Here is a 13,135-nt window from a genome sequence, read left to right on the forward strand (position 1 = left end):
AATTCAATGTAATCTGTAATGAGATTTGTCCACAACGTGACAAATTTTCTTGCATGCTACCGGTGTTCATCGATTTATAAGACGTTATCACGTCAAAAAACTTACATACATCTTTGAGATTACTTAAGAAATTATTTTAAGTTTTTGATACTGATACGAGTATAAAAGGCGTCAAATGTTTTAATTATACTTTCTTTACTCTTTGGTTTTAATGTAGGTATAGGTATGCATATGACACCGTAAGATTGTGCACCCGTTAGTTTATAATATAATCTAACGTAGGTTAGGTTAGGTTAGATTGTAATCTTCCTACCGTCAGTTTATAATTTAACTAGCGATATTATAAACTGACGAGTGTTTACAATTTTACGGTGACATATATATAATTGTATACATATTGGTTGGCTTGGATGGTGGTTTAATATACATCCCACCAAAATCATAAATGTGAAAGAATGCCAAGTTCATTAACGGTTTGATTAATATAATAAAATAATGTGACTATTCTTATTTTATTATATTAATGAGATATACATATGACTGGATTTCTTTCAAAGCCCCTTAAACCGCAGCTCCAAAGTTTGTTCGAAATGGGTCGTGTAACCACGGCCAGTGTGTCGCCTTTTTTGCTTTGGAACTTGGCTGATAAACTGCTTTTTTTTAAAGTGATTACACAGTTTGGTCGACACAGTACCCAGCGACTGCTTTTGGTGTGAAGAGATTGGTGTCGTGGCCGAAAGGGCCACGTTACCACTGATAAACTGCCATGTGTCTAGGTCAGAATAAAAACAAATAAGTAAGCCGACCCAGCAAATAAGACCACAATGCGATTCACATTAAAAATTTTGAAGATGTCCATTTGAATTCTATTTTAGGTATAATTAATTAATTATGTTTAAAATCTCGTGTCGATCTATTTATAATAACTACTTACGATTGATAATATTACCTACGTACAGGTGATGATATCACCGGGACGAGAAAAGTTATATTAAGTAATTCACATTATCACGTGAAATTACACATATATTGGCAAGTTGTCGTGTCAATTAGAACATTATGGAATCATTGTCAGGCTTACTCCATGTAAAGAGAGGTCGCCTTTTTAGGATTCTCTAGTCAACAAGGAATCCTCATAATTTGGCAATACCTGTCTGTGTGACTAGCGGATACCTAGTCCGTAATTGTGTGATTGATGTCTGACTGACAAAGAGGAAAATAAAATCTTAAATTTTTAGGGTACCAATAGGTATATGTGACGTTCTACGGCAAAAGGTACCTTATGGCGGCTGGCGCTTACGTCGCATAGCGCCGCAATAATATTGGAGCGGCGTTAATAATAGCGTAAGCGCCAACCGCCATAAGGTACCTTTTCCCGTGGGACGTCACATATTAATGTAGGTTGGTAGTAACATTTACAGTGGGGACGAAATTTTATTTGGCATCTAACCCGGCACGGTGTCGAAGTGTTGGGTATGCTTTTTAAAAATAGTAGGGTCTTCAAAAACTATTTTCTTCGACTCCAACTAGCAGACAGAAAACCTCACATATAAGTACCAGAGTACCTAAACTGATAGCGTATATATATACGACGATATTGTATTTTTAATAAAGGTACCGATATTGTCAACAATAACTATAAAAAAATGACCGTCTATAAAATCATAAAGCGTAAGTGAGTGTCTCATAAGTCGTATAAAAAAGAGATACATCAAACATCTTGTGATACGATCGTTTTCATTGATGAAGTATAATGCTCTCGTCATCGGTTTTTAATCAGTGAAAAGGGCATCTACCCAATAAGGTAAGTGGCAATTTATCGTCTGTCTTGATGGAATGCGGAAGTTTTTGTCCAATTTTACCGAATTGGCCCTTGCGACGAGACCCGCGCAAGTGGTCGCGACATTGACTAAACCTGCTGTCTACCCATCCGCCTCGCTGTGACAGGTCATTCACTTTATTGCTTGTGAGGTGAGAATAGGATCCGCCGGCATGTTGCGAGGTATCATCCGACTTTTTAAATATAAGCTCTACATGGCGACTAAATGGCGAGTAGGTACCTAATCTTTAAATAGTCATATTTGCACAAATATGGTTATGCATTTATAAAACAAATATTATGTAATAATTTTACACCAATTAATAAAGTCGTTAACTAGACAACAATAAAAAATACGAAATACGTAGTTACATATGACATAATGTGTATTGCGATATTTTCTGCTACGCGAGCTACAAGTATGGTTTTGTCATAACATAAGCTGTCAAAAATATCGAAAATATCTCACCCTAGCGATGTATCATTTAACATTGACACCTGACATCCGGCGCGAGACGTCATACTTATCACCCTCATTACTTTTACGGGGTTCAATCTCACATTATATCTCACAGGCAGTTAGTTTTATGATATATCAACGAGTATACAGCATTATTGACTGACAAATGTATTTTGAAGTGCTTCAACTGAGTGATTTATGTTTTAAATATCTGAGTTAGACTTCTGTAGTTTTTAGGTTGACCTATGCCAAGAACATATATAGGATTTTTTTTTAACGATGATATAAGTTGTCGGTTAGATGGCATTGGTTTTGCATAAATAGGATATTTTTATTATATTTCGAAGTGTAGTAGTATTAAAATCTGTTGACCTATGTATCATGAGCTCATGAGCAAATTTCGTATGCCTACCTCGCCACGAGGTATACGCGAAAAGGAAATTACGGCGCGTGTCTCGCCATATTTTTACCGTGTCATGGTGACATTGGTCAAATTGAGACATGACTAAAATCAATACAAGAATTATGTAGGTAGGTACAAGTTTTTAATAGGAATAAGGAACAAATTAGCGTTATTATAATTAGCTTTATACATATTGTTTATTGTTTATTGTCATTTATTGCATACATGTACATTGATGCATAGAAATACATGATGTTAAATACAATGTTAGGAAGCGTACATGTTACCCTGTGAGGGTGTTACAATATGATTGTAGCTGTCTTACATTTACTTAAACACACTATTTATGAAACACATAACAGATGTAAGTTATATGTGGTAAATGACGTCTTTTAGGTACTTAATTGCCCTGTAGTAGACTTGAAATGCAATTAAAAGTAAGAATAAAAGCAGACCCTGCTTGTAACGGTTCTTGATACTTTCAAAAAGGAAGAATGACTAGGTAAGTAGTGTAGTATTGACTAAAGACAACAAATGGTCTTTCAGATATCATAAAAACTGGACAAGTGCGAGTCGGATTTGTTGTTATAGCGGCAACAGAAATACATCATCTGTGAAAATTTAAACTGTTCGTGATATACAGCCTGGTGACAGACGGACGGACGTACGGACGGACGGACAGCGGAGTCTTAGTAATAGGGTCCCGTTTTACCCTTTGGGTACGGAACCCTAAAATTAACAATTATTTGACTGTTTGACCCAAAGCTTCGACTGCATTGCTTGTTTGTATATCAGTGACTGAAATGCCTCAGCACGAATATCATGGTCGCATTTTTATCATCTGTCATGTCATGCGTCACTTTCGCACTTTCATACTTGTTCGAACGTGACATGCATAGTGACAGATAATAAAAAGGCGACCATTTAGCCTTGCTGGGGTATCCTCGTAGTCAGGCTTATCGAAAATTTGTTAGGTACAGCAATTGCAATTCTCGCTAAATATCACTTAATGCAAAATGTGTATTGATCACACAGAGCTTATTAATGTAGTCTAGCATGCACGTTTTGCATAATAGTTTTATTGAAACAAACTATACAAGAGTTAGTTGTAAAGCCACCTCAAACAGCTGAAACTAGCTTTTGATTAATACCTGTGGCGATGCCGCATGCGAAGCAAGTTCCGAGTTGGGAACTATGCCCGTCAACAATATCATGTTTGTAATAGCGCCTAATGAATATTGGACATTGGATTCCACCTGGCTTATTATAGTTATTATCATGACTGTGGCTTCTTGTTGATATATTGGTATTCGGCTAGGTGGGGCGATGCGGTGACATATCTTTCGCAGGACAACGATCCGTAATGTGTGGTCGCCGGGTCGTCCTATATAAGACGGAGGTAGGATCTCACTGGGCAGAACATTTGTACCGGTTTGAGTGTGTGCTAGTCGCAGATTTTGAAACAGGTGCGTCAAATTAATTTCTAATATTTTTAAGTTAACTTAGTGTACCAATTTTGCAGTTAGTACGGTTTCAACATTTCCATGGCAATTGTGTACCAATCTTGTAACGGAAAGTTATCATGGAAAGATCTCGTAAACTACACTATATTCTACGGAGATTATATTTTACTATATTTATTCTTATCTAGTGAAATTCTTAACTACTTCTGCCATGTAACATGACTGTGAGTATCACACAAATTTTATATTCGTGTTTAATATTGATGGCTTACCGGGATGCGAACTCAGAGCCGCTAACTTCGTAAAGGGTCTAACTAGGCTACGAAGGCCGTTGGTATCGTAGAGGAGAGGCCTAAAGCAGGCAAGCTAATGGAAAAGGGCTTCCTAAAAGTGACGTTTGTGTTTTAAGAAATGTTTTGTTAAGTTAAAATCAGGCTGTAAGTTTATTTCCGATTTTTAAAACGAATATGATCCCATTGATTGAAGATAATATTGTCTCTTTTTGTACCTACCTAATATTATATTATTAAAAATATAAAAAACATGCCCCAAAACCCACTTTGTTTAAACACCCACGATTAAAAACGTTTGAAAAATTAAGTTCGAGACTTTAGTTGTGTATCTAATTGTGACGTTATCTATAAAAGGGACCTTATTGTCGATGGCGCTTACGCCATTATTAAGATTGCTCCGATATAAATACAATGCCGCGCGACGCTGTGCGGCGTAAGCGCCATCGACAATAAGGTCCCTTTTCATAGATAATGCCTCAATTATCATAAAAAATATGTTTTTAACAAGGGTTCAAGGTATAACAAGGGTATATCTAAGGGAATTGACGAGATTTGGCCTAAACCACGTATTTTAATTAAAATATATTAAAATTTAAAACACGCAGAAAATCACCAGTATTCTCATTGTATTTTGGGGTTAAATAGTACCAAAATAACTAGTTTTAACAACATTAGGCTCTGACTATATTCTACAAAATTGGTCGTACGTAAAAAAAATTGAGGTATTGGTAGTAAGGGAGGAAGAATAAGCTATAATAGGGATACTCATAGGTATAGGTTGGTTGAAGTTTTAACAGACTTTGTAGGTATCATACAGATTGTAGGTTTGACCAATATACGAGTATGTTATTGCAGATCACAATGAAAGTGTGCACAGTAGCGTTCGGAGTGCTGGTGGCGTGCGCGGCCGCGATCGCGCTGGAGCCCAGCCCACTGATCCGAGCCCTGCAGCCCGTGGAGGCCGAGGAGCCCAGGCAGCTCGTGCCCGTCTACATCCAGCCCACCGACGTGCAGGGACCCAGGCAGAAGAGATCCCTACTTCTTGGTAATTACCAGACATAGGAATCCGCGGGACAAATTGGGAATTAAGACTTTAATGTTTGGCACTTATGGTACCAATTACAACAATATTTAGGCTGTTTTGAAACGATTAGGCAATAGGTAATTACTAATTACCTACCTACTAGTGGCGGCGCGTCTAGATTGTTCGTAAGCTGTAGCTAAGTTGCACTTCCTTTTTTTCATACGTTTAAAGAAAATGGCCCAAGAGCCTGTATCAGACAAGCCGATAGGAATCGAGTTCTATGGACGCTCCGCCACTGCTACCTACTTTATACAGATCTGCTGATGAGCTATTATGAGTGCTATGACAGGCCTGTGAAATGCAGCGGGAAGTGTTATACGATTAGCGTTAAGCATTTGAAGAAGGCACATTACTTACTCCTAAAGAGCACATATCTCATACATATCTCACATATTTTAAGTCAAAATTCGCTCGACGATGTTTCACTCCCTACCCGTACCTACGTGTACCTGTGTAATTTAATATGTCCGTGTCCGGAAGTTTAGTCACGCATTTTGTAATTAAAACAAACGTTTGCTGAAACGAACACCAAAAAAAAAAAGATTTAAGGAAACGGTTAACGAATAGTCGTTAACTTCGGGCGTAAGCACAGACTGCACGGAAACTATTTTTTTTTCAAAAGTCGGAACTAAATACAACTAATCTAATAAATGTTAAATAGCCCCTGGTGTTCTATGCAAGATGAGCTATTAGAAAACATAGATAAACCAAAAATTATGTTATTAAATTATTATTATTATTATGTCTTTTCCATATCTCGGGACCATGGGGTCCCGGACCTTTGGGAGGCGTACGTGGGGCCGAAGCCAACAGCGCAGAGGCCCTTTAAGACACTTTAATCTAAAAGCAAGGGATACACGTGGCGGATACCATCCCCGAACGCACAATGTGATACATCAAGAGATGGTCCCCGCCAGGTGCAAAGACTATTGCAGTGCAGCACTTTTGTGCTGCGATGGGAACTAAGGTCATGGGCTATAGATTTGAAAGTTGGATGGACTGGATAATGGGCTATGGGAGAGACTAGCGGACACCTGCCGTGACAATCAGTCTCAAAATTGTATAAGACAGGTGGTGACTCGCCAACTCATTGAGTGGGCCCCGCAATGGCCGCACGCACAGTGCGACAACAGGGCAACACTTTGGAGCGGCTGTGAAGTTGTCGAGAGGTGAGTCTGCGGTAGCCAGATCCCGGTAATCCGTTCAAGGGCCGCCGGCGTTATGACATTTTACACTTCCAACCTGGAGCATAGGTCCCGCTCTTGCGACTCCACTCTGGCCGGCCAATCAAGGCAAGCACAGAGGCGAGGGCCAGATGACAGGGCCCTCTGGAATAGGGGTCCGCGGTGTCGCCACTCACCGTCAGCTCGCCACAAGCTGCCCCCGCGGGGTTATTATTATTTGTATCTCCTTTCTGGATTTCACGGGCCTATAAATCCCGGTCTTTTGATAGGCTTGCGTGGGGATACAGATCCAACACGTAGAGGCCCTTTGGAGAGCTTTAATGTCATGTAGAACGCCTGCTGGAACCCGTTCACAGGCGCAACAATAGACACCCATGAACCGGTCGCAGCAGGCATTGGGACTATTGTAGAAAAAGTGAACAGTATTCCGGTCTATGGATTGATGTTTGGGTGGACAATGAGACTGGGCTATTGTAAAAGAGGTCCGGACACCTGACATAACAATGTTAACACCGTCATCGAGGCAGGCGGTGACTCGCCGCTGACTAGATGGGCCCCTGAAACTGCCGTCGCGAAGACGACCAGGAGCAACATCGGTGTGAGCGGCTCAGGGGTGTCGAGAGGTGTGCGCCGCTTTCTACCCAGTGACTGTTAACAGCCACTGTGCCAACTCGCGTCTTATGCATCTTTCACTTCCACCCCTGGAGCATATAGCTCTAGCGACTCCTCTCTGGACGGCCAATGAAGGCAAGCCAGAGCTGAGAGTCCTGCGGGTCCCCTTGGGGTCCACTCCGACCGACGAAGACACGCCGGAGACGGAGACCCTGACCGACTCTCGGGAGCACTCGGGTCCGTGGGGTCGTTACTCCCCAACAGCTCGCCACAAGCTGCCCTGCGGGCTTATTATTATTATTATTATTAATTATTATTATTATTTATGTGAAATATTGGTTTATTTAAAACCAATATTTCACATGTTAAACTTTATGACTTTACGTAGGTATAACCGAGGTGCAAACCATAATAGCCTCAGTAATTATAATTGAAAAGGCTGCAAGCATATACATATTATTTTATTTATGTACAAACAAACTTAGCCAGGGTTACATGTTAGCGTATAAATTAATCGGCATATACACATAGGGTATTAACGGTATGAAACAAAAAATATCCGTAAGCATAATTGTTTATGCCGCTAAATGGGGAGGAAACCTTGCACAAGCCGACGTAAAAAACTGGGTAATTTATACGGCTGAAATTTTATAAACTAACATAACTCTTTAATTCATAAAACAAACTGAACTCTAAACCGTTATACAAATAAAGGACTGCCAAGAGATTATCAAAGCTGGCACAGAGAGAGCTACCATTTTTATATGATCCAAATATAATTAGATTACCTAATATGTATTACGCTCGATAGAGGCTAATGTAGAGACTCTACCTATCTAAATTTATTAAGATATAAATGTAAATCGCTTAATAATTTATTGTACCTAGTAACCTCAAAGAACGTGATTTAGTGGGGAAAATAGGTGCTCAAACACAAGAAAAATATAATTATACCTTAACCTAACCTTAAAATAACCCAATATCTCATTACAATTTCTTGTCTCTTACCTGAAAATAAAAATCATATTTTTTTAAGGATACACATAATTTTTAACAATCGGTCCCAAAACTCCCAAACGTTTACCAATCAACACTATCTCTAAGCAAAGTATACACGGTGTAACATGAGTAAACCGAATAATTTTAACAGCGTATTCCTGATGACATTTAGAGACAAAAATGTCCTATAAACTTTTTTTAATAAACGCCTAGTTTCAGAGATAATATTAATTTAAAAATAAACAAGTTTTTGTTGTTACATAATGTAAAATGCCTTTTTGATGGTAATGTTGCTGCTATGGGACGCAGTCTAAATATCCTTATTGATAGATGTCAAAAAGTGACAAGTAACACTTTGCAAAAAGAAGGTTTTACGAAAAAAAATGTAAAAATCAATTTTAAGTAACAAGTTTACCAACAACATTTATTTTTTATGTAAAAATACATAAGAAAATTGAAAAAACAAAACAAAAAAATATTTTGTTTTTGGCGAATTTGACCTAAACTCATATTACATTTTTTCCTTCTTTTGACCCCAGAAATGCGTGGTTAAAATTATTCGGTTTCCTCATGTTACACCGTGTATATCGTCAATTGTTCATAAGTGCATTGTAATATGCCGAGGTACTAGAATAATAAACTATATTTTCACCACACCAGCTCAGAAAGGCTTACTTTGCACTTCAAAAACGAATAGCAAAGTTGCATTTTATCCACATGTGAGGCAAAGTAATCAAATGCAAATTTTGAGTCGTTTTCTTATGTTTGCTGGTAGAATTGACTTTTAAATGATGATTTTGGATGATAAATATTTAATAACATTCATTTGGATTTGATTTGATTTGATTTGAACTCCAACAAAAATTTATTACATTAATACAATCATAAGTACAAAGTAAGTAGTATGCAAAGGGTTAGGTAATACATATGTGGGTAGGGTAGAAAAGTGGTTTCAATCGATGTGTGGAAGGGCGGCACCGTCGTCGAACCCAAGCCACCCGGCGGTCGACTTAAAACGGTGGCGTGTGCCTCGGATACACATGCTGGTGGCGCGTATAACGGCGATACTGATCCTACATCTCAGCCAGCCCAGTATGGTGCTTAGAGAACGGTTCCACCGTTGAGATATGGTTTCTGCCATATGTTTTATAAAGGAGGACATTTGGGGTGCATAGACGCTGTCAACAGATGTTACAAGTGGGGTGAACGTTGCATGTCGCATTTCACAGGCCGTGGAATATTTTCTCTGCTTTTCGTCTTCAGCTGATTTTAGTACAGATGTGACGGGTCGTGAGAGGTAAGAAGGAGCGTCAGTGTCGACGACACGGATATCAAACAACGCCTCCCTCTGCGCATCCCAAACGCCACGACAAGATAGATCTGCACGTAGGCCGCAGTCATTTTCCGAGATTATTGGTTCTTTTGTTACGTTGCCCCACGCGTGTTGACAAAGTTTGATTTGATTTTGTTTGACATTTTACATTTAATATTTGTTTCGGGTTGGTATGGTGAAAAATTTTGTGTTTTACTCGGGGGAAAATTTTGTTTAACCCTCGTGCTTTAAAACCCTCGCAACGCTCAAGATTCTCGTGATTCAATTTTGGAATCTTTCGCTTGCTCGGGTATTAATATTAGCACGAGCGGTTAAACAACGACTTTGCCCCCTTGTAAAACAAATAACTATTGTCGCATGTACGTAAAAACGTTCATTTAGTATTTAGAATAGGTTTGCCGCTTGGGATTTGGCGACATTGATATGCGGGCCTGCGACATTCCACGCGGATACATTACGTGGGATCACGGATCCCGGGAGGACGACTTACTTTCTACCCCCAGAGATTGATGGTAGATTGTTTTATCTAGTGGGAATATAGATGAGCTAATCAGAGCGTGTGCGTGTTTATTGACTATGAAATATGCTAATTTGGCATGGTTCGGTCGCATAATGTGCCAGACGCTTTCAGCCTTAAACTTGGTATTTAGATAATGGAGATTGAATATGTTAATTTGAAGCCGTTAGATTAAAGTAATATGTAGCTACTCTATAGTTTTAATTTATACTAAGTAAAATGAAAATAAATTACTCGTCGAAAGCTGTATAGTTAAAATGGTTATATACGGAACGTCGGAATGGATGGAAGCTCGTCAGTTATTTAACGCTTCTAAAATTTCAATATCAAAAATTCACTGCGGATCGACACAAAGGTTTAGTAATTTAGCAAAAAGGGAGGAACTATGTAACAATTTGCGTTAAAAAAGCCTTTCCTGTTGTAGGATGTAGCATGTCATAATTACAGTCATTTATAGTTAAAACTTTAGTATGTTTTGATGTAAGTAAGTAGGTATATAATTTTTAAGTCTTCTCTAGCAGATAAAAACTTCCATATATATTAAACAAAAAAAAACCGTAGTAAACAAAACAAAAGTTCCTACCTACTGTTTGATGAAATTGTGAAATTGTGAAAACTATTGTGTGAAAACTCAATCCTCGGCACCATGTTTGAGGGGCCAAACTTTTTAGACATATTTTAGTTTTATTTAGTATGTATTAGTTTTTAATTTTTATTTAGTTTGCGTTGGTTGATTATAATTGGTTGAATATCCCATCTGCCTTTTGTATTTTGTGTTCGAGTTGTGCAAATAAATAAATTATTGTGTATTTGTGGGCGCAGGAGCTGCCGGTCTCGGAGGTCTCGCCGTCCTCGGCGCCGGCGCCCTCGGCGTGGGTCTGATTGGCGCTAAGGCTGGTTTGGTCGGTGGCGCTCTTGCGGCCGGTGCACTCCAGGGCAGAGGCTTCGGCGGCGGCTATGGCTATGGCGGTGGTTACGGCGGCTACCACTATGGAGGCGGTTATGGCGGCAGCTACGGAGGCGGCTATGGCGGATACGGCGGTGGCTATGGTGGCTACAGGTGAGTAAATTTTTTTTTTGTAATAGTCAGCAAACGAGCAGACGAGCCGCCTGATGGGAAGCGGTCATCGTCGCCCATGGACATAAGCAACACCACAGGAACCACACAATTAGCAGTTTTGTAATTATTTTATATTGTCTATTTTGCTTGTTCAAATATGACATTATGTAAATATCCCACGAGTCCGCATATTATACTTATCCACCGGCCACCGCCTTGCGTGCCGCAGCGTTATTCGGTAGTTTTTACAATTTAGTCTACCATCTGACCAAGCAACTCCAATGGAAAAATAGGCCTTATGGTAACATTCCATTTCTAACTGCAGCTGCACTACCGGTACGGAACGCGTCGCTGTCATTGTCAATTTCCATAGTAAAATCAACAGTAATGCAGCTGTCGTTGGAAATGGACTGTCACCTTTAGGTTACTTTGGTTGGATTGCGACGCCTGCAGCGTTGTTTTAGTCGTTTGCATGTTTCCCACTGCAACAATGCTGCAGCAGCAATGTTGCATTAGCAAAACTGCTGCAGTGGCAATCCGAATAATCTTTCTTGCTTTCCTTTTGTTTTTTATTTGTTTGTTTCACCGGCATAATAATATTTCTATTATTACAGGTCCTACCCCACATACGTCGTCGAAGAAAGTTGGTGCTGATTGCTTCACAGCAATGGTTGTGTTATTGTTCAAAGACTTTGTTATTTTAAGTGAAGTGGACTAGGTATTATGTAAAATTCAGTGCGTGATATATGAAATACAAACCTACGAGTACAGTATTGTGTATTGATATGGTCAACGAAAAATACCAGTAGGTAGCGTAACCCGCCATGCAGCAACAGGCCACCGGCCAATGACTAGTCATTCTAAACTAATTATGAATTTATTCATCTAAAAACAGAATTCATTTTAGTTAGCTAGCCACCTTATACTAAATCTCTGCAGACTTTTCTTGGTCTAACTCAATGTATATCATGTACGTACAATACATTTCAGGTTAGACACTTGTCTACCCTGCGTGTTAACGAGTGATTTTTTCGGAAATGCGCACTTTTCGTTTGTTCGGAAAGATTTCCAGGATAATATTTTCGATGCAAGCGATTCGGTCATGTATCATGGACGTGCTGCGAGCGTTTATACTGGCTATGTTCTACTACTTACCGAGCCAAAGCGTGCGTAGTTTTTGCTAAGACTAGGTAAAACTGACCTTAAGATCCGTAAGAACTCTACGTGGTCAGGGATTACATTGATGCTGGTCCATCTACTGCAAGTTCTGAGTTGTGCTTGATCAATGGGAACAACGGTTGCGCGGGTGGATGAGCGCGGCTGGCATCGAAACAGCATTAACGGAGATGGATGGGATCGGCCCACGCCATCGCCTCTTTAATCTCGCACAAAAGAGATGTACGATGCACACCCAGCCCGCTGATGATCGCTCTCGAGAGATCACTTCGCGCCGGTTGACAGTGCCGCGCTGTCAGCCGCTCCAACGACCCTTTATTTATTTTGGCTATTCAATTACATATATATGAGGGAATTATGGTTTATTTATGTAAACGTCCTTGTTGCCTTTATACTCGTACCTCAAGTATTAGATGACGCGATTGACGCGCTATTTATGCCTGTGAATGAAAAAAATCAAACAGACAGCAACAGTCAGTCACAGAAAGTCTCATATATTCACGGAGTCGTAATTCAAATAATAAGAACCAACGAAAATATGGTATTGTTTCACTTTTCACAGTATAACCCTCCGTATAAGTATGTAATTCGTCTGGTATAACATTTAAAAAGATTTGGACTAGTTGGATTTATGTCCTGTGGTGTTTCTTGCACTGGAAGAGCAGATTTATGACTGAAAACATTTGTGCCTCTGCCATTTGTAAACTTGCTAGTGAAGGACAAAAGTTTTAT

The 13,135-nt window shown here is 39.4% G+C and overlaps 1 protein-coding gene across 1 annotated transcript; it reads left to right on the forward strand.

The window, feature by feature from the left end:
* The first annotated feature begins 3,992 nt into the window (after positions 1-3,992).
* LOC134680550 (acanthoscurrin-2-like) lies at positions 3,993-11,978 on the forward strand. The gene is made up of 4 exons (XM_063539665.1): positions 3,993-4,148; positions 5,294-5,483; positions 10,990-11,227; positions 11,842-11,978. The coding sequence occupies exons 2-4, from the start codon at positions 5,300-5,302 to the stop codon at positions 11,879-11,881; spliced, it is 462 nt and encodes a 153-aa protein (XP_063395735.1). The 5' UTR covers positions 3,993-4,148; positions 5,294-5,299; the 3' UTR covers positions 11,882-11,978.
* The last annotated feature ends 1,157 nt before the right edge of the window (positions 11,979-13,135 follow it).

Source organism: Cydia fagiglandana, chromosome 3, assembly GCF_963556715.1.
Source record: "Cydia fagiglandana chromosome 3, ilCydFagi1.1, whole genome shotgun sequence".
Classification (NCBI taxonomy): Eukaryota; Metazoa; Arthropoda; class Insecta; order Lepidoptera; family Tortricidae; genus Cydia; species Cydia fagiglandana.

Excerpts from the sequence above, each read along its gene's own strand:
- LOC134680550 (XM_063539665.1), top strand. The coding sequence starts at position 5,300 with ATGAAAGTGTGCACAGTAGCGTTCGGAGTGCTGGTGGCGTGCGCGGCC. Across the intron at positions 5,484-10,989 it reads GAAGAGATCCCTACTTCTTG|GAGCTGCCGGTCTCGGAGGT; the intron begins GTAATTACCAGA and ends TTGTGGGCGCAG. Across the intron at positions 11,228-11,841 it reads GGTGGCTATGGTGGCTACAG|GTCCTACCCCACATACGTCG; the intron begins GTGAGTAAATTT and ends CTATTATTACAG.